Here is an 18,657-nt window from a genome sequence, read left to right on the forward strand (position 1 = left end):
CCCAAAGACCCTCAGCATCCAAGGGGACTTCAACCCTCCGCCAGTAGTGCACTAGGAGGTGTGTTTGCAGAGTGATGGAAAAAAGGTGTTTGGCCTCCAAAGACCTCTCAGTAATCCCCCTGTGTGGGACTTACTGGAGGTAATAGGAGGGCTTGTTGGCCCCCAAGAACCCTCAGCATGCAAGGGTACTTCATCCCCCAACCAGTAGCGCGCTAGGGGGTGCATTTGCAGAGTGGCCTCCAAATACCTCTCAGCAATCACACTGTACTATACTTACTGTAGGTAACAGGAGGGGTTCTTGGCCCTTAAGGAGCCTTAGCAGCCAAGGGGACTTCATTCCCCAACCAGTAGTATGCCAGGAGGTGCGTTTGCAGCATGGTGGTGAAAGGGGGTGGGGCCTCCAATAACCACTCAGCAACAAACAAAATAACTTCCTCCACACCTAGATTTCTTAATCCTAGGAAGTTTTAGTAGCCCTAGCATGGCAGAACCCAGCGATCTTCTTGGGTTGTAAGGACAGACCAAATGCTGTACTAACGTGGGGCCTTTCTTATTCATCGCCCTATGGGGTATTCATAGAGCCTTGAACTGAATCCTTTTGGAGACAGGCCTCCAATGTAAAGACTCCCACGAGACACCAAGATATTTAGGTAATTTTAGCAGGATCCATGGGGCTGCATTTTGTATCACTTGTACTCTTTTAATCACAGATTGAGGACTGTCCACTTAGAGCGAGTTCCCATAGTCCAATTGTGAAAGCACTAATTCTTGCACCAGCACTCTCCGCATTGATCAAGGTAACATGTTTAACACTTTTCAAAATGTCCTTAATAGCCCAAAGCAGCTTGTGGCTAATTCCTTGGCATGAACCTATAGTGAGAGCTCTCTGTCAATTCAGATCCCCAGACTTTTCATCGCTGATTTAGGATGATCCCCTAAAAAGTCCAGTCAGTTTAGTTCAGACCAGCTACTGGGATTGTTGCCTACTGCTAACACATCAGTTTATCGCTGTTTAATTTTAAGCAGTTGGCAGATATCCATATTGCTACTTATTTTAGGCACACATTAAGCTGATTGGACACTGCCATTTTGTCAGCGGTAAGTGAAAGAACACCAGTGAAAATCCATATGCAGATACAATCTCTGCTAGCAGGCAGACATACAAGTTAAATAGCCTCTGGCTTAGGGCAGATTCCTGTGGCACCTCACATTTTAAAAGGCATGAATGTGAATAGAAAGATTTCTTGTAAACTTGAAAGCTTCTGTCATTCAAAAAAGAGCAAACCATTTGAGGGTTGAGCTCGTAATTCCCACCTCTTCTAATCTTCGTAGTAGAAAGGGGTGAAACATGGTATAAAACGCTGCACTGAGATCCAGTAATATAACTGCGGCCAATCCGCCTTGATCAAAGAATTTTTAAATCTCTTCCATAAATGCTAACAGTGCAGTTTCAGTGCTACATCTAGGACAAAATCCTGTTTTGGTGTGGTCTAATATCTTATTATTTTCCAAAAATAATGAAAGGAGTTTATTGACAATTTTTCCTATTATTTTACCAATGCCTGGAAGTAGAGATATTAGCCTTTAATTTTAGGTCTTACGGAAGCATGAGTGACAGGTTAAAAATGTAAATTAGAAACGGGTAAATTATGTTTTCCCCTTTCATCAGTACGGCATAAGGGGCCAAGTCAAGTCAAGTGGGGAGTCAGATTTTACAGTTTTCATTATACCTTCAATATCTTCAATATCGTCTTTCCTAACGGCCAGGAAGGCTGCAAGTTCCTTCTTGGTCATGAGGTCCTGGGGGAGCCCATTGACATTGACCATAAGGCCCTGGGGCAGATCACTTACAGAATCACTATGCACTGCATTTCCTACCAGGGAGGCAGGCATAGATATTATTGACTTTTTCAAGAACGTATTTGGCCAACATTGAGATTCAGATGGCACAATTTCCTGAGTTCTTAATAGCAGATTTCATAAGAGAGTGAACTATTCTAAAAAGTTATTTTGCCCTGTCAATTCTCATGCAAAGATGGATGGTCCGAGCTTCTTTTATAGCATAGTGGTATTTTTTTCAATTGATTTTATGTATTTTAATTTATTAATAGCATCATATTTTTTTATCCACTTCCTTTCCACTCTTTTGCTTTCTTTTTTATGTTCATGGCAAGCTTTATGCAGATCCATCGGGCATTGGCCAAGAAAGAGGGCGGTCCAAAAAGTGTGGTTTTTCCATTTAATTCTCACAGGGTTCTTTGCTCTTCGATACAGAAAAAAAAGCTGAACGGAATTAATTACAACAATCTTGCCACAAAGTTATAACTATACACAAGACATTTGGTGGAATAGTGTAAATCCGTTCAATAGTGTTCTAGGAAGACGGTAAGAAATTACATTTTAGTGATACCTTGACAGTTGGAAAGCTGTTTAGCTTACTGCAGATATTTAGAATATTTAATCTTTTTGGGATATTGAAAGTTTCGTGCAGATCCATCAAGAGGGAGCAACGTTAAATGGGGGGCAAAAACAAAATTCTTGTGCTAAAAATGTTGGAGCTTTAGAATTAATCTGCATGAAATTTGACTGGCTTGTAGCGCATTAAGCCCAGTTCAAGAATATTAGATTTGATTCAGATCTGAGATAGAGGAGAAGGGAGCAAAGGAGGTCAAAAAATATAATTGATTTGCTAATATCTTCAGCACAGCTTTACCAATCTGCACATTAGTTAGCAGACACTTAACATGTTTAACTTGCTTGTGATAATTTGAATTTCATGGAAACCCATTAGGGGTGTGGGGTGTACATTTAAAGCAGTGGCCAAAAAAGCACCTCACAATATTTGTATCAATAAAGAACAGCACCAAAAAATAACATGTCCTTAAATAACACATACTTAAATCAATAATTTATATGACATCCTACTTTTTAAGTGGTAAGTGTAATGTGTTATGTCATTTAATATGTAAGCTTGTTTATAACATTAGCAATTGCATTTGACGTATTAAGGGTGAGTGCATTTGGTGTGCCAATTGTGGTTAGCACGGCAGTTGTGCAAGTTATCGATTGTGTTTAATGGTTTTAATTCGGAAGCATAACTGCACTTGAATTGTGTTTGCACTCGCACACACCCTTGGACACTTAGGGGCATATATATGAGGGCTTGCGTCATGCATGTACCACGCACCATGCACAGCACAAACTTCTCGCGTGACACTGAATGGTTTCCCAGATATAGAGTAATGCAACACAATGCAAATCGCTGCGTTGACTTACTCTGTGCAAGGAAGGCATTCCAGGGGCATTGATTGGATGTTCCCACGCAACTCCTATGGGTTTTGACGCATTCCTAGATTTACAAGAACTTGTAAACCTGGGAATGCGTCAAAATCTTACGCCTCCCCAGGTGAGGAGGATTGAGGAGAAATATCTTAATTTCTCCTTGTTTTTTACTCTTTGAATGTATACTACCACAAAAAGAGGAAAACGCCTCTATATATTATTTTTGTGCAGGAAGGCAGAGACGTTTTAAGGCATGGGCAAAGTGAGCTCTGGCCTAGGGCCCCAGCCCCCTGATAGAGACAGCTCTGTTCTTTAGCGAGTCTTGCCTTGATGACCTTGAACAATTCTTCAATGGATTGTTTTAAATACCGTTTTCCTTTAATTTATATTTAATGTGAGTGATGTGGGAGAGTCTATTACAGACATTTTGTAAACATCCATAAAAAAGTTTCTTTTTAATCAAAACATATGAGAAATGGAAGGATGTCACAGAGATTATTTGCAGTAATGTTGGTAAGCTGCTGCTGCTGTGTTAAAATATTGAAAACACACATCATTTTCCTCGAATATTAGAAATAAACACAGGAGCATACTTATGACCTGGTTTCCATCACGTTTGCACCATGCATCATGGTACATGTGTAACGTAAACCTTAAGTGAGATTTATGAAGCCACGCAAGGCCACTTTGTGTGGGCCTGAGTGGCTCCATAAACCTGGAGTAAAGCAACACAGCACAAATTGCTGGGTTGCCTTACACCACCCTGAGAAGGCATTCCATGGTTGTTGCATTGGTGATCACATGCAACTTCCATAGATTTTGACGGATTCCTAGGTTTACCAGATTTGGTAAACCTGGGAATGTGCCAAAAAGATACGCCTTCCCATGGGTGGCGTAATGAGACAACTTTATTTCTCCTAGTTACTTCCTCCTTCTGTGTGTGCAGCACACATAGACCAAGCATTGACATAGCCAATAGGTCTCGCCTTTGGGACCTTATAAGTGTTTAGCCATGCAGCACATTTTCCTGGGTGTTGCGCAGCCAGGAATTGAAGAGCTATACAACTGCTACACACTAGTTCAAGTAGTCTGATTTAGAAATATATATATAAGATAGTTTTGTGCCACTGGTACATGGTACAGGCTATGCGTGGTTACAGCTGCTTTGTAATTGCAGTTTCCCCACTAGTATGCAGTAGCTTTGCCACACAGTTTCAAATGTTTTTCCTACCAAACAGCTTTTCACTTGCTCTAAACTCGCCCCTTATTTCAACTTATTAATGTAAAAACAATGTAAAGAGTTATTGTACCACTTCCAATTGAAGGTTCAGAAAGTTTCCTCCTGCATAATCAATTGTCTCCAGCCGCTTGCGAGGCTACAAAGCTTACTCCCTTCAGTCCCCAAAATTAAGTACATGATACCAATTTGCTAAGACCTGATTCACAACAAGAAGCTGTAATGTTTTTTTATGATTTCATCAGTAGTGCCCATGTCTGAACGCGAATACTTTGCCCCTGCATCTCCAGCACACATCAAATATAGACTCTGTCACCATCTCCAAGCCCAACCACGGTGCTGCTTGGAATACCAAAAGTAGGTCTAGAAGGCAATTCTGTGAATGTAATGGAGTTTTAAATTCTGAGGCCGTGCAGAAGCTAAAAACTGCAAAGTAATAACTACTGGTACCCGAACCTGATAGCACTGACAGGCTGTACAATGTCAATGGGTGTGGTGCTGGTGAAAGGGGCAGTGGAAAGGGCACTTCAGGTCAGAGAATACAAAAGTGATATTGCAGAAGCAAACATCGCCTCAAACCACTGACTACACAGGTCTTTATAAAATCACTCGGGACTGGCAGCTGACCAATATCGGCTACCACTCGCAGACCACTTGGTCTGCCCAGTAGATTGAAGCACTTTGTGAACTCATTCTTAAATGACATGTCAGACACTAGTGACAATGACAGACTGCATAAGAATAACCACCACGGCACCCAGGAATGCGTAAACGTAAAGCCGAGGACACGCCATGAAGCTTCAACACTACAGAAGTGCCTTATGGTGAACAATGAAGAGAAAGGTGATAAACATTATCATCTGTTAAAACGTGAGGAAGATAACCAGGCACAGGGAGGGCAGTGACATCTCTCGTGCATCTGATTATGGAGGCAGAGTATATTACCAAATTGCTAGATGTCAGTAAAGCGCTGTACATAATTTATCAGGGTTTTCAGGGAAGTATGCGATATTGTACCCACCCGATTGATTTACACGGCAGGCCCCTGCTGGGGAGCGACCGCTGCGGTGGATTTCAGATGTGATTTATGGGCTGGAGGCAGAGGCGGTCAATAGAGCAAGGTGCAGAGATAAGATGACAGGAGAGCTGTGGAGCACAGGGACAGCCAGTGGGTAGAGGACACTGTGGAAAAGAGAACAGATGACTGAGAAAGGTGACTGCGGCTAGTGGGAGATCCAAACCACGACGACGCTGCCATCCAGTCGTCCGGGAATTGTCAATACTTCCTAACCACGCAGTGATGTTCTTCAAGCTGGAATCACGGAGGGCTTGGGAATCAGAAAGGTTACAAAACAGGGCTAGAACATGACTGGAATGGAAGCAAAGAGGGGAAGTAAAGACGATTAGCCAACAAGTGTTCACTAAAGGAAGCAAAGCAAACAGCTGGAGAAGAGAGAAAACGGGAGGAATAGAAATAAAGATGAGGATGCAAGGGGAGGTACAGAGGGAGTTAATTACAGTAATGGCACGCAAATTGTGAATGGCGGTGCTACAAGTAGTGCTGCAGAGAGCTAGGCGATGTGAAGGGATACTGCCTGCCGATGAGTGAATGGTAGACGGGCCACTAGAGGAAGAATGGTAGTCAAGGTGATGAGAGAAGTGGGGACCAGTGGGAAAAATGTATGCAAAGGATAGAGAAGCGGGCGCAAAAGACAGAAAAGAAATAAAGAAAAGTAGAGCTGAAAAACAGGAGAGGAAAGCAAAAATGGTGAGAGTCGGAGCAGGAGAAACCAAGTAAAATGGAGAAGAGCATGTTTAACTTTAAAAATATATATATATATTTTCAACTTTGCTCATTCCGAACTATATGACCACTATGATTCGAGTCCCAAGAAAACTGTGGGAGTTGCCAGGGGAGCGGGTGCAAACACTGCAGGAGAGAGAGGGAGGTGAGGTAGGGTGGGCGAGGGTAATCTCTTTTAAAGCACTCGTGTATCTGTGGGAGTTGCATGGGGAGTGGGTGAAAACACTGCAGGAGAGAGAGGGAGCGCGCGGCCATGCTAAATGAAAACAAATGACCCGAGCGCCTCTGCTCGCTCCCATAAGGTGGATGCCAGCACAAGCACGATTGCTTGAAAAGAGCTGACCAATTTCTAAAGGTCATCTCCTAGTTCAGCGCATGCGCGCTGCCTAGGCCAGACCAAAAGGGAATATGCCTCAGGGGATTTTTTCGTGCAGGAAGGTGCCCCTATCCAACTTGTTTTAATCACCTACACGCATTCACATCTACACCACTAGACCCCTCACACGCACTACACCATACGGCCAGGAACAGAAGATCTCCGCTAAAGAGCCCCTTTAAGGGTGCCCGTCGGGTATTGCAGCGCCGACCCGACGAGGAGCAGGTCCATATGATGAAGCATGACACCTAGCTTGCTTGGTGTGTGAGGACCCTAGTTCCGACTAGAGGAACTCCTCTCCTCTTTCACACGGTCTCCTTGTTACTTACACCCTCTCTCTCCCTCTATCCTGAGGAACTGCATACTCTTCATTCTTTCAGTAGTTGAATATTACAACTTTTAATTAGTAGAAATGCAGATTGAAAATGTTGGAGAACTTCCTTAGTTAATAACTGATTAATTACTGGAGGTTAGACATTTGAAGATACTTCTCAATTGATAGGCCAAGCTCCTCCCTTTTTCTCTTGCTTTTTCACCTTGGCTAAATCAGAAGATTTTTCAATTTAATCCAAATCTTTCTGTTAAGAAGGCAGAACACCAAAAGCAGTTTAATGAAACCTGAGATTTACTGATTCATTTGAAAGGCAAGAAGCCACACGTGCAGCCTGCCCTCTAGCTCTCACTGGCTACCCACCCCCAACCGCAGTTCACAGAAAATATTTGTTCCATGAACATGCATCACCATTAAACACCAAAACACAACACTCATCGTCAAAACATATTCCCTTCACTTCTACATGGACCTAATCGCATTCAGCATGACAGCTCCTGAAGCATCAATGCAAATAATCCTCCCTTGATGCCACCTTCCAACAGGACATGCACAAAGCCAACAACATTCAGTGTCAGAGGTTCTGAACCTTTGGAAAACCCAGTGACCTCTATAAAATGGTTGCCCATACTTATCCTGTACTTAATCATACAAGCACCCCTAATAAATTCCCTGCTGTCATTGTCCTCATGAAAATTCTTCATACATGTCACAACTCTGGAGAAGTGTAGCTCACTGGTTAGAGGAGGCATACCCTGAAGCAGAGGTCAGACCCGAAACCAGGGTTCAATTCCCGACGCGGCAGGGTCCGGAGCCCAATTGTCCACGGACTCGATAATTCTCGCTTCGGTGCCCACTCTAAGCACGAGTTCACACTATGCAGCTCTGGGCAACAAGCTTGCTTAATCTCCACAACGGCCCCCCCGCGGCGGGATGCCTGGCTTTCACCTTGGGGATGCCCAGTACGGGTTATCTCACAGGGAAAAACCAGGACGGGTTCCCAATGCAAGCGCCAAGATGCCCAAGGGTAAGTTGAGCGCTATATAAGAACACACATAATAATAATAATAATAACTCTCAGAGGAGCCTGTGGTGACTAATTGGTGAGTAACAAAGTCAATAAAGGCTTGTGATCCTTAAGTAGTTGTAGGGTATAACTTTGCCAAATGTCCTAGCCCGCAACCTTGCCCATGTCGGAGCGGGTTTTACATATGCCACTCGCAGTGCATTTTTCATCCACACCTCTAACCCCCGATTAATTGGGGTCAGCTGATGAAGCAGGAAGAACTTCCATAGGCTGCAGGAGACCACATGATCGTCGCCTAATTCAAAAACAGCAGCAGCAGCTATGAGTGATCTCTTATTTTAGCTGTTTACTGGAGATCTGCACTGTAGGGTTGTAGGTGGAGTTGTGTCACTAGCACGTGCTAAAGAGACCTGCTAGACGGCAGGGGGAAAGGAGAGTTTAGAAGGAGGCAAAAGAAGCTTACGTGAAAGGGAAGGGATGGAAAGTGAGTCTGGCGTAGTGAACAAATCAATGAGCTGTATTGCTTTGCCGTATTATTGATGTAATTGATGTTTGCTATCTGTCGCTGTTTATAGAAACGTCCTTTCTTTTACTATACTCTATTAAGCACCACTCATAAAAGCTGCACATGCTCTCTGACCATTAAACACATGTCCAGAAAGCAGTGTGAACATGCGCTTCCCATTTCTTAGAGCACTTGCAGTACCATGCTTTCAGATGGAATCATTTGATCTCATTCTCTCTCATCTGTAGGTGGAGCCCAGGCTTGCGATGGAACCATTGGACGCATGCAAGATCATGACCCTCCAATGATATTCAATCTGGGCCAGGATCCTGAGGAGAGCCTTCCAATGGACAGTAGTTCTGCTGAATATCAGCAGGTGTTTCCTGAAATTGATAAGGCTCTGGGTTACCTTCTCCAGGATATCAGTGTGGACAATGTCTCCAAAGCAGATTACTCTCACGACCATTCCGTCATTCCTTGTTGCAATCCACACCATGCCATGTGCCGTTGTGAGGAACTTTGACTTGCGGGGCTTGTGTTTTGTATTTAGTTTTCATTTCTGCATCACTCAAAGGGGTTTGGAAACATCCTCAGTGCTCTTTATTTGCAGATGAAAAGATGGATGAGTGTTAAAAGTAAATGCACAGCGGTAGATTTAATAAAGTTTTGTTCAAGTGTTTGAAAAGCCAAATATAGCACCCACTAGCTATGCATTATAAAAGCCAGCAAGCCCTCCTCTAATTGTGTTGCGCTGTATGAACGCCCATGCAAACATTAGTAAATCTACCCCCAGTTTCTTTTTTTTTGGGGGGTAAATTATTTTTATTAATGTTACCAACAATATGGACAACAGCATATCAACAATGGAAAAGTATTATTCTTACCCTCATCTAAATGTACAACAATTATTATATTAGAGTTCAGTACATCATCCCCACCACTATGAAAGCTTGTGTACTTTGTCCTTCCCTAGTTATATAGTGAAAGAATTATAGTCCCTGTTCTTCATCCTCACATTACCCTAGTAGTCCATTATTTGTCAGATCTGATAACCTGGTCAGGATGTCAGCTCATTCAACCAGATGCTCTGTGAGTTTGTCATCTCTTCGTGTATTCTTAATACGTTGTTCGTCTGCCAAAGCCCATTCCTGTAGATCCTTTTTTTCATCTAGCGATCTCCACAGTCCTTGCAGATGCCCAATGCGGACCTTGAAAAATCATAAAAATGTTACTAGACCTGCAGGTCTAGTGACTTAAATAATCTACTCAACTTAATTGTAATGATCTTGACCCCATAAACTGGTTTCAAATTATGACCCTGGGCAAATATTTTAATTATTTACTTACTGTAGCAGGTACCCCAAAGTTGTAGTCACATATGTGATGTAACCATATTCCACTATTTAGATGGAGTACTGGGCATCTCAAAAAATTTGAAGTTCTGTCCTCACACCACCAGGTGTCATGCTTCATCGTAGGCACTTCTCACTCTCTTAAAACCCGGTTTGATAGAGAGTGGGCCTACACCTGAAAACAGGGAGGCACTTCTAATCATTTAAGTGAGGGCCCATGCAAAAAGTGATTTAAAAACCAATGTACTACCCCAAATCACATTTAATCATAGGGTATTACTTGGTATTAAAAGATGGAATACGGGGATTAGGGGAACTATTACCCCATCACCACTATTGTCGTCAACATGTTTCTGCCATTGGCTCTAATGAGTCCATGGTATTCTTCAGGATGAAAATCAGACTCCTGTCTTACCAATTTGACTTTAGATATTGTCACTATGTTAGGGCAACCTATGTCAACCTCTTACGTAGAGTGGTGTTCTCAGGGGGCGTGGCTTGGGCGCCGATGGTGATGGTCGCCTGAGAGCTCGGCTCCGGGACTGAGCCCGTGATTATCCTGTAATTCGGCGGCTGCGGGGCACCCCAGCCCCCGCATTTTGCGGACCGGCCCGACGGAAACCTGCCGGGGCCCCTGGCGTGATCGGCACAAGCGGTGACCCGGCGAAAATCGCAGTCCGTGGTACCACGCAGTGCGACCCAACATGGCGCCCGGACTTCTTTGTCCCCCTGGCCAGATCCATTAGACTGGAGGAACGTCGTTGGCGGCGGTGCATCCCCTGCTCTGCCGGCTCCCGGTGGGGGTCGGAGCTGGACATAGGTCAGAGCGGTCTCTTTTAACGGGGATTGCACTCGGATGAACGGAGGCCCACACCCTAGCGGATCCCACGCGGGGACGGCAGGAGGCCCCGTCGGTGGCCCCACTCCCTACACCGCACTTGGCCACTTTCTCCTGGCCGACCCACTTCCATGGGAGGCGCAACCTTTTGGGGCCGCGAATCGTCCGGTGGAGCTGGTGACATCCACTCCGGGACTCTGTCGGCCGTGTGGGCCTGCCCGACCTGGCGACGGCTGTCTCCGCCTCCTCCTCGGTGCCCCCGGACGCCGTGTTGGTGGCGTGAGCCAAGGTTGAGACGATCCAACGGGCCCTGGAGACGGGGATCTCCGGCATTCGACCTGAGGCCTAGCACCCGAGGGAGTCATAGCCGGGGCCTGAACTCGGAGGCGCCCGCTCCGAGACCTGCACGGAGAGCGGCCGGCGACATGGGGAAACCTAGAGGAGCCAAGGGGACTGCCCCAGCTGTCTCGGACTCGGAGACCCAGGACAAGGAGGAACGCGGGGGCCCCGAGGATGCCGGCGGTGCACCACTGCAGCAGCAATTTGACCGAGTCCTAGAGGCAATAGCGACCACGCGCTCGGCCCTCCAGCAGGACATTGCCCAGGTAGCGACGAGCCTGGGTCTCCTTAGAGCGGACCACAGCAAACTTTCGGACCGGGTCAAGGAAGTGGAGGGCTCGGTGAAAACCTTGGAGCCGGCACAGCGGACCTTGGCCGCGGATATGAAGGATGCCTTATCCCGGATTACGGTCCTGGAGCAGAGGGCGGAGGACGCGGAAGGCCGTAACAGGAGGAACAACATCCGCGTGGTGGGCCTGCCAGAAAAGATTGAGGATGGCGACATGGTGGCATATCTGGTGGCCTGGCTCCGAGACACGGTGGCCCCGGAGGGTCTATCCTCCTTCTACACCCTGGAGCGGGCCCATCGGGTCCCGGCGAGGCCACCGCAGCAGGGACGTGCCCCACGACCGGTGGTGGCGCGATTATTGCACTTCAGGGACAGAGACTTCATCCTCAATGTCGCCAGACATAATGGGCCATTTAAAGTGGCGAACAGCCAGGTGAACATCTTCCCGGATTACACCTATGAAACTCAACGCAGACGGTTTTCCTTCCTGGCGGTCAAGCGCGAGCTCCGGAGCGAGGGTATCCAATACTCGCTCTTCTATCCTGCGAGGCTCCGCATAATTGTCGATGACAAAACTCAGTTCTTCGATACCCCAGAGGACGTTTGTCACTGGCTCGAACTATATAGAGCGGGGAAAGGTGGATCCGGCTCTTCGCCTCGACAGGTGGCGGAGCCGGAGCAGAGACGGAGATCCAGGAGGATTCGGGGTCGCCGTGGCCGCTCGGGGGGTCCCTCAACTGTAGAGACATCGACGGAGCGAAAGGGAGTACTAGAGGTGTTATCAGTGCTGTCTGGTTCACGGGACGCTGCCATTGCGGAGGAAGCGGTCCCTGAGGACGAGGAGGGTCCAACGGACTCCGAGGAATCCGTGCCTGACAGTGACCATACGCCGGTGATCACACCGCAATCGGCGGAGGACCTTCTGGATGGACAGGGGTAACGGGGTGAGCTTCTTCACTTTGGGTGGGGGCCCGGCGAGGGGGTGGCGGGTGTCGATCAGAGATGCTGACTACCGGGGTAGGGAGGGTGGGGTGCCCTGGATTTGCCCCGAGGGGGTTTATTTGTGACACTGTTTTGGGCTTCGGTTAGTCCTGGTGGCCTGAGCGTCGAGGGCCCACTGCCTCCGCCCGGCCTGCACCTGGCCCTTAAGGCCTTCCTGCGGTGGCGACTGCAGGATTAGTAGGGTATAGTTGGAGAATATGGTTTGGATGGGAACTAGATGGTGCTATTTGGGTCCTGTTCTGGGGAGGGTGGATGGGGAGTTGATTCATATTTGGGTTGTTAAGTTATGGTTGGGGAAAACGGCCGCCATCAGTGCTGTGAGGATCGATGTCCTGTTATTGTTGGGACCCGGAGGGGGAGACTTTGCGAGAACAATATGGGACAATGGCTGAGGTAGCTAATCTGAAATGTGTTACTTGGAACGTACGGGGGCTTCACACTATGTCCAGGCGCCACAAGGTCCACGCTTACTTAGTGCGTAGGGGAATACAAATGGCGCTGCTGCAGGAGACTCATCTGAACAAGGCGGAAGGGGCGGCCTTACAGCGTAGGTGGAGGGGGCAGGTCTTTTGCACTTCGTACTCTGCGTATGCCAGAGGGGCGCTGATCTGGGTTAGGGCTGGGGTTCCCTTCCAGGTCACGAACACAGTGATAGATCCAGAGGGGCGTTATGTGGCTATTTCGGGGACTTTGGGAGGGAGAGACCTAAACGTTTGCTGTGTGTATGCTCCTAATGTAGACCAGACTGCCTTCCTTTCCAGGTTATCGGGCTCGTTGGCCCATTGCCTCTCCGGACCCCTCCTGCTCGGTGGAGATTTCAACTCAGTAGTGGATGTAGATATTGACCGCTCGCATCCACCCCTCCCCGATTCTCCGGTTCGTCGCTTGGCTAGGGATCGTCGGGACTGGCAGACTCACTGGGGTCTAACGGATATTTGGAGGGCGCAACACCCCACAACCAGGGATTACTCCTACTTCTCGAGCCTCCATGAATTGCACGTTCGACTGGACGGATTTCTTGGCTCGCCCGAACTGGTTTCAGCAGCGGTCCGGTCTGAATATTTGACCAGGACCATTTCTGACCATAACCCCCTCCTGTTGGACCTTGGCTGGTTTCCCGGGGTGCCGGCGGTGCCCACCTGGAAATTACGGCCCGAGATCCTTGAGGACAGTGTCTTCAAGGCGGACCTAGGTGATACGATTTCAGAGTACTTTGCGTCCAACCGTGGCACCGCGAGCTCGAGAGCGCTAGAGTGGGACGCTTTTAAGGTGGTGGTGAGGGGGTACTGCATTTCTAAACAGGTCGGCGTGAGGCGAAGTATTCTCGCCGACCTAGAGGCAGCGGATCGAAAACTCCGCGTGTTGGAGTTACGCCGCCCCGGGCGCCCCGAATTGCAGGCGCGCACGGCAGAGGCGAAGGAGGCGGTGGCGGCGGAGGTCGAACGGCTCCGCTGTTTTGACTATAAGGCCTATACGGTTCGGTCCATCGCAGAGGGGGATAGGTCGAGCGCGCTGTTGGCATGGCTGGCCAACCCTACGCGGCAGTCCTCACTGACGACGTCCATGCGCAGGGCAGACGGAACCCAGGTGTACACCCAGCCTGCGATTCTGAGCTGCTACCGGCAATATTACGAGCGCTTATACCGCAGCCGCTCGGTCCGAGACCCTGACCTGCTCGATAACTATTTGCGGCCTTTAGAGATCCGAACAATGGAGCGGGACGTGGCGAAAGCCTTGGGGTCCGACATAGACTTGGGAGAGATCCGTAGCGCCATCAAAAAGATGGCGAGAAATAAGACCCCGGGCCTGGACGGTCTTCCTGTGGAGTTCTATGCGGCCTATGCCGATCTCCTAGCCCCTAGATTGTTGGTAGTATACAGGGAGGCGAAGAGGCTTGGGCGTCTCCCAGGCTCGATGTGTGAGGCATTGGTGGTCCCGCTCCTCAAGCCTGGAAGGGATTCCTCCGATCCGGGGTCGTACCGTCCCTTATCGATGCTGACGGTGGATTATAAAATACTGAGCAGCATCCTGGCCTCGAGGCTGCTCGGCCACATGAGCTCCTTGGTACATGAGGACCAGGCTGGCTTTATCCCCAGGCGTAACACGACCATGAATATTCGCCGGTTGTTCCGCTTGCTAGGGGAACCGCTTGTGGACGCCCCGTGCCCGGTTGTCCTCTCAGTGGATTTAGAGAAGGCTTTTGATAGCCTGGAATGGGACTACCTTTGTACTGTGTTGCGGAGGTTCGGCCTCGGGGAGGGCTTCATCAGATGGACCAGGGTTCTGTACGCCTCGGCGTCAGCCAGGGTTCGGGCGGGACCGCTGATTTCCTCACAATATCCGGTGGAACGAGGCACGAGGCAGGGATGCTCGTTATCCCCACTGCTCTTTGCGCTGGCGGTGGAACCTCTTGCGCTGCATCTCCGGTCGGGAGCCCATTACACGGGCCTGTGGACTCCTTCGGGCCTGCATTACATCTCACTGTATGCAGACGACCTGTTGCTCTTCCTAGAAGACCCGCTAGATGCCCTACATGGGGCTGCGACGGCGCTCACGGAGTTTGGGGAGGTCTCGGGCCTCCGAGTGAATTGGACTAAGACCTGTCTTTTCCCGGTCCGCAGGGGCACCCCTACCCCTACTCTGAGTAGGGAGATTAGATGGGAACCCGACTGCTTTAAGTATCTAGGGGTGTATGTCTATCATGAACCTTCTGGCCTCCTGGATGGGAACATTGCCCGGGGCATTCGAGCACTTCGAGGCAGTATGGGCTTTTGGGCCACGCTACCGCTCTCGGTGGCTGGGAGGATTGCTTTGCTTAAAATGGTGGCGCTCCCCCGGTTGCTATATTATTTCCGGACACTACCGATCTGGGTCCCACCGACCACGTTTCGACTTTTACGATCCATGATTGTCGGATTCCTTTGGGGTTCGGGCCGCCGGCGGGTGGCCCTCAAGACCCTACTGAGGCCGAAGGAGGAGGGTGGGCTTGCGGTGCCGGACTTCGAAAAGTATTATTTAGCGGCGCAGCTCCAGGCCTTCACCCAGGAGATCGCCCGGGAGTTCCGGGGCCCCGAAGAAAAGAGGGGAACGGGCATGGCCAGGCATGTTCTCTCCTTCATAGCGATGAGACAACGGTTGGCCTTGCAGGACTTGTCAATGGAGGAGCGGACTATCCGCCTGTGCTGGAACCGAGCTCACGCCCGGGGCCACCTGCGAACACCGTACGCGCCCGAAATACCGCTGGGGATGCTAACGGCTCTGCCCCATGGGGGTGATTGGTCGCGGCTGGCGACCTGGGAGGACGCCGGTTTGCAGCTAATCGGGGATCTATACGAGGACGGGTCGCTCTTGCCCTTCCAGGAGCTCATCGAGCGCTTCGGGATTCCCCGCGGCGACTTTTTGCTGCACTCGGCCCTTGTTCGAGCGATCCAGGCGCACTGGAGACGCGGGCAGGAGGAACCTCCTTTATCCCCAGTATGCCAATACGTGATGATGTCTGCGGGCACGGTGAAGGCGGTCACTTGCCTTTACGGCAGACTGATCAATGAGGGGATGGCTCCCCTCACCACTTTGAGAAACCGCTGGGAGGAGGACATTGGCAGGGAGATCCCGGAGACGACCTGGGCCCAGCTAGTGCGGAGGGCCTGGAAGGGCACACGCCACGCCCGCTTTCAATTGGTCCACTACTACGTGCTCCATAGAGCCTATTTGACCCCGGTGAAAATCAGGCGATATTTTGGTACGACTTCGGCGGAATGCCCCAGGTGCCCGGCCCAGGAGGCGGACCTCCTCCATATGCTGTGGGCCTGCCCGGGATTGTCATCCTATTGGGAGGAAGTGGGGAAGACCCTGGAGGAGACGACGGGGAGATCTTTATCGCTTGACGCGGCGGTGGGTCTCCTGCACTGGTTCCCTCATACCCCCAAAAATAAAATTTCTAGCAAGTTCATTGATCTGGGGCTACTCCTTGCTAAACGGGAGGTGACCAGGAACTGGAAGGCACGAGCTGGTCCGACGGGAAGCCGGTGGCGCAGCGAATTTTTGAAGTGGGCGGCGGGGGAGAGTACGCTCAGATACCAGCTAGCTTGGAGGCAGCGTAATGAGAAGGCACAGGAGGCAGCGCTGGAATGGGAGATGTTGGTGCAGGCCCTTAGGGATTATGGCGCCCCCAGCGACTCTGAGCTTGAGGAAGAGGCTCGCCCTGAGTCCCGATAGACGATTGCACTTTTCAGATCTATTGCTTTCCCCGTGGGTCCTTTTGGAGATCCTGTGGCGGTTGGTGCCGCGCGCTGATGGCGGGGGGAGGGGGAGGGTTTACCTGGGTTTGGGGTGTTTTAAGAGTGGGGTGTTATTTTGGGTTTATGGGTTTGTTTGGAAAAGCAGATGACGGACAGCGGGTTCTCCGGGCCAGCTTCGACATCCTCCTGAGCCCCCATTGAATTTCGCCGCCCGACCCTAGGGTTGTGGGCTGAATGGCTGTGTAAGTAACTTACGGTGGGGGAACGGAGGGTTGCGTCTCATTGATCGGGCGTGATATATAACGTTGGCCGGTTATGTAACGATTTACGGATTCCTGCAATAAAAATATTTTAAACAAAAAAAAAAGTAGAGTGGTGTTCTCAAATACCTGTGAAAAAATGTAAATATTCAAAGAATGCAGCGTTAGAGCCAATGGCAGAAACATAAGTGACTACAACTTTGGGGTAGCTTCTACAGTGAGTATATAGTAGGTTTGGGGGCCATCTTAACCTGAAGACCCCGTAGCCTCTAGTTTTCTCCCTTGGATATTTCTTAGGGTCTTGTGATTGTGTGTGTCAAATATTTTAATTCACTGAACCGCCGTCTTTTTCATTATCACATGAGAGAATCTTCAACTATGTGAGTTCAGTATGTCTGCTGTATAAAACAAAAATTGTTTGATTTAATAGACTAAACTTTTGCTTACTATAATAAAAAACTAGCCCTACATAGGATACACATGACCCCGGACTTGCCCCTTAGTTCGTTAACAGCATTGTCATCAGGGCGGGTGCTGGGGTCTGTTGGGGAGATTAAGTGAACTACTATCCAGAGTCACCATGATGCTGAGCTGGCGCCGGGGATAGAGCCGTGAGCCCCATACCTTACAGCACAATAATGTTTGGAAATTGAGTTTCTGCAAATATTTGTCATTTTCACATCACCGCGTAAAGTGTTCTCATATCTTTTGCTCCTTTTTAATCATTGTTTGCATCAGGCTTCTGAATTCCCAAAAAAAGTGCTATTGTGATTCTTTTTTTTCATTTTTTATTTTTTATTTATACAGCACAATTATTAAATATACAGTTGTTGCTTAAGGAATAATCCATCAATCTTAATGTATACATAATTCATGAAAGCCATCTGAATATTTGAAACCAAATAATAAAAAAACAATACATCCTCAAGAGAAAAGTATTCACCGTTATTTCGGATACAGTCATAAATCACATCACATACCCACATTCTAGGAAAAGATATTGAAAACCTGCCTATTTGGGCTGAATCAGGATCTACTATCAATCGTTTCTTCCTTCCATCTATAGATAGGCGCACAGATACGCCTGTCGAGCATTCTCCCTCTTTTGCCCTTTCTCTCATAGATCCCTTTTTCAAGATTATAAGTAGCAAGCAGTTTAGCGAGCCATTGCTGAAACATTGGGGCTGCTTGCTCCAGCCAGGCAGAGGCAATGCAAATACGTAAAACAGCCATGGCTAGAAAAAGGAAGCAGTAAAATGGATCTTGCGCTTCCTTACTATTAATCCCCAGAAGCATTAATGCTGGGGTAAGAAAACTTTTAAATTCAATGTTTGGTCTATAAATTTTTCGATTGCTCTCATCAGAATTTGTAACCGAGGGCAAGTCGAAAACATGTGAATTAAATTAGCATCCAAACTATTGCAGTGGGGGCATCTAATTCCTTCCTGTCCCCCCAATCCTTGCTGGTGCATGATACAATGAAAACATTGTTTTAAAATGCTGATCTTGAAGCCCCGCCGAACACAGGACGGTCTGGCCCAGCTCCAGAGAATCAAGAAAGTTATCTTGATCTATGCCAAGTTTGTCAGCCCATTTCTTCCCATGCTTATCCAGATCATCCTGCTTGAGTAAAGAAAGTTTTGTGTAGATTCTCTTAATGGTGCAGTTCTCCCCCTCTCTTATAACATCAATAATTTTAACTTCCCGAAAGCCATTCAGCCCGCCCTTTTCCCCACCTAAAAAACTATGTAACTGAAGATATTTAAAAAATATTCTC

At 48.4% G+C, this 18,657-nt stretch overlaps 1 protein-coding gene across 9 annotated transcripts in view; it reads left to right on the forward strand.

Moving 5' to 3' along the window:
• ARSG (arylsulfatase G) overlaps window positions 1-12,301 on the forward strand; it is a 1,970,563-nt gene extending 1,958,262 nt beyond the window's left edge. For 8 of the 9 annotated variants that reach the window (XM_085617295.1, XM_085617292.1, XM_085617290.1 and 5 more), the window contains one exon: window positions 8,811-12,301. In XM_085617295.1, coding sequence (XP_085473421.1) covers window positions 8,811-9,085 — 275 coding nt within the window. In that variant the 3' untranslated portion in view covers window positions 9,086-12,301. The remainder of the gene's footprint in view (window positions 1-8,810) is intronic. The other variant, XM_085617298.1, reaches the window with a different exon arrangement.
• Window positions 12,302-18,657: the final 6,356 nt, after the last annotated feature.

This window comes from Triturus cristatus, chromosome 7, assembly GCF_964204655.1.
Source record: "Triturus cristatus chromosome 7, aTriCri1.1, whole genome shotgun sequence".
Lineage (NCBI taxonomy): Eukaryota > Metazoa > Chordata > Amphibia > Caudata > Salamandridae > Triturus > Triturus cristatus.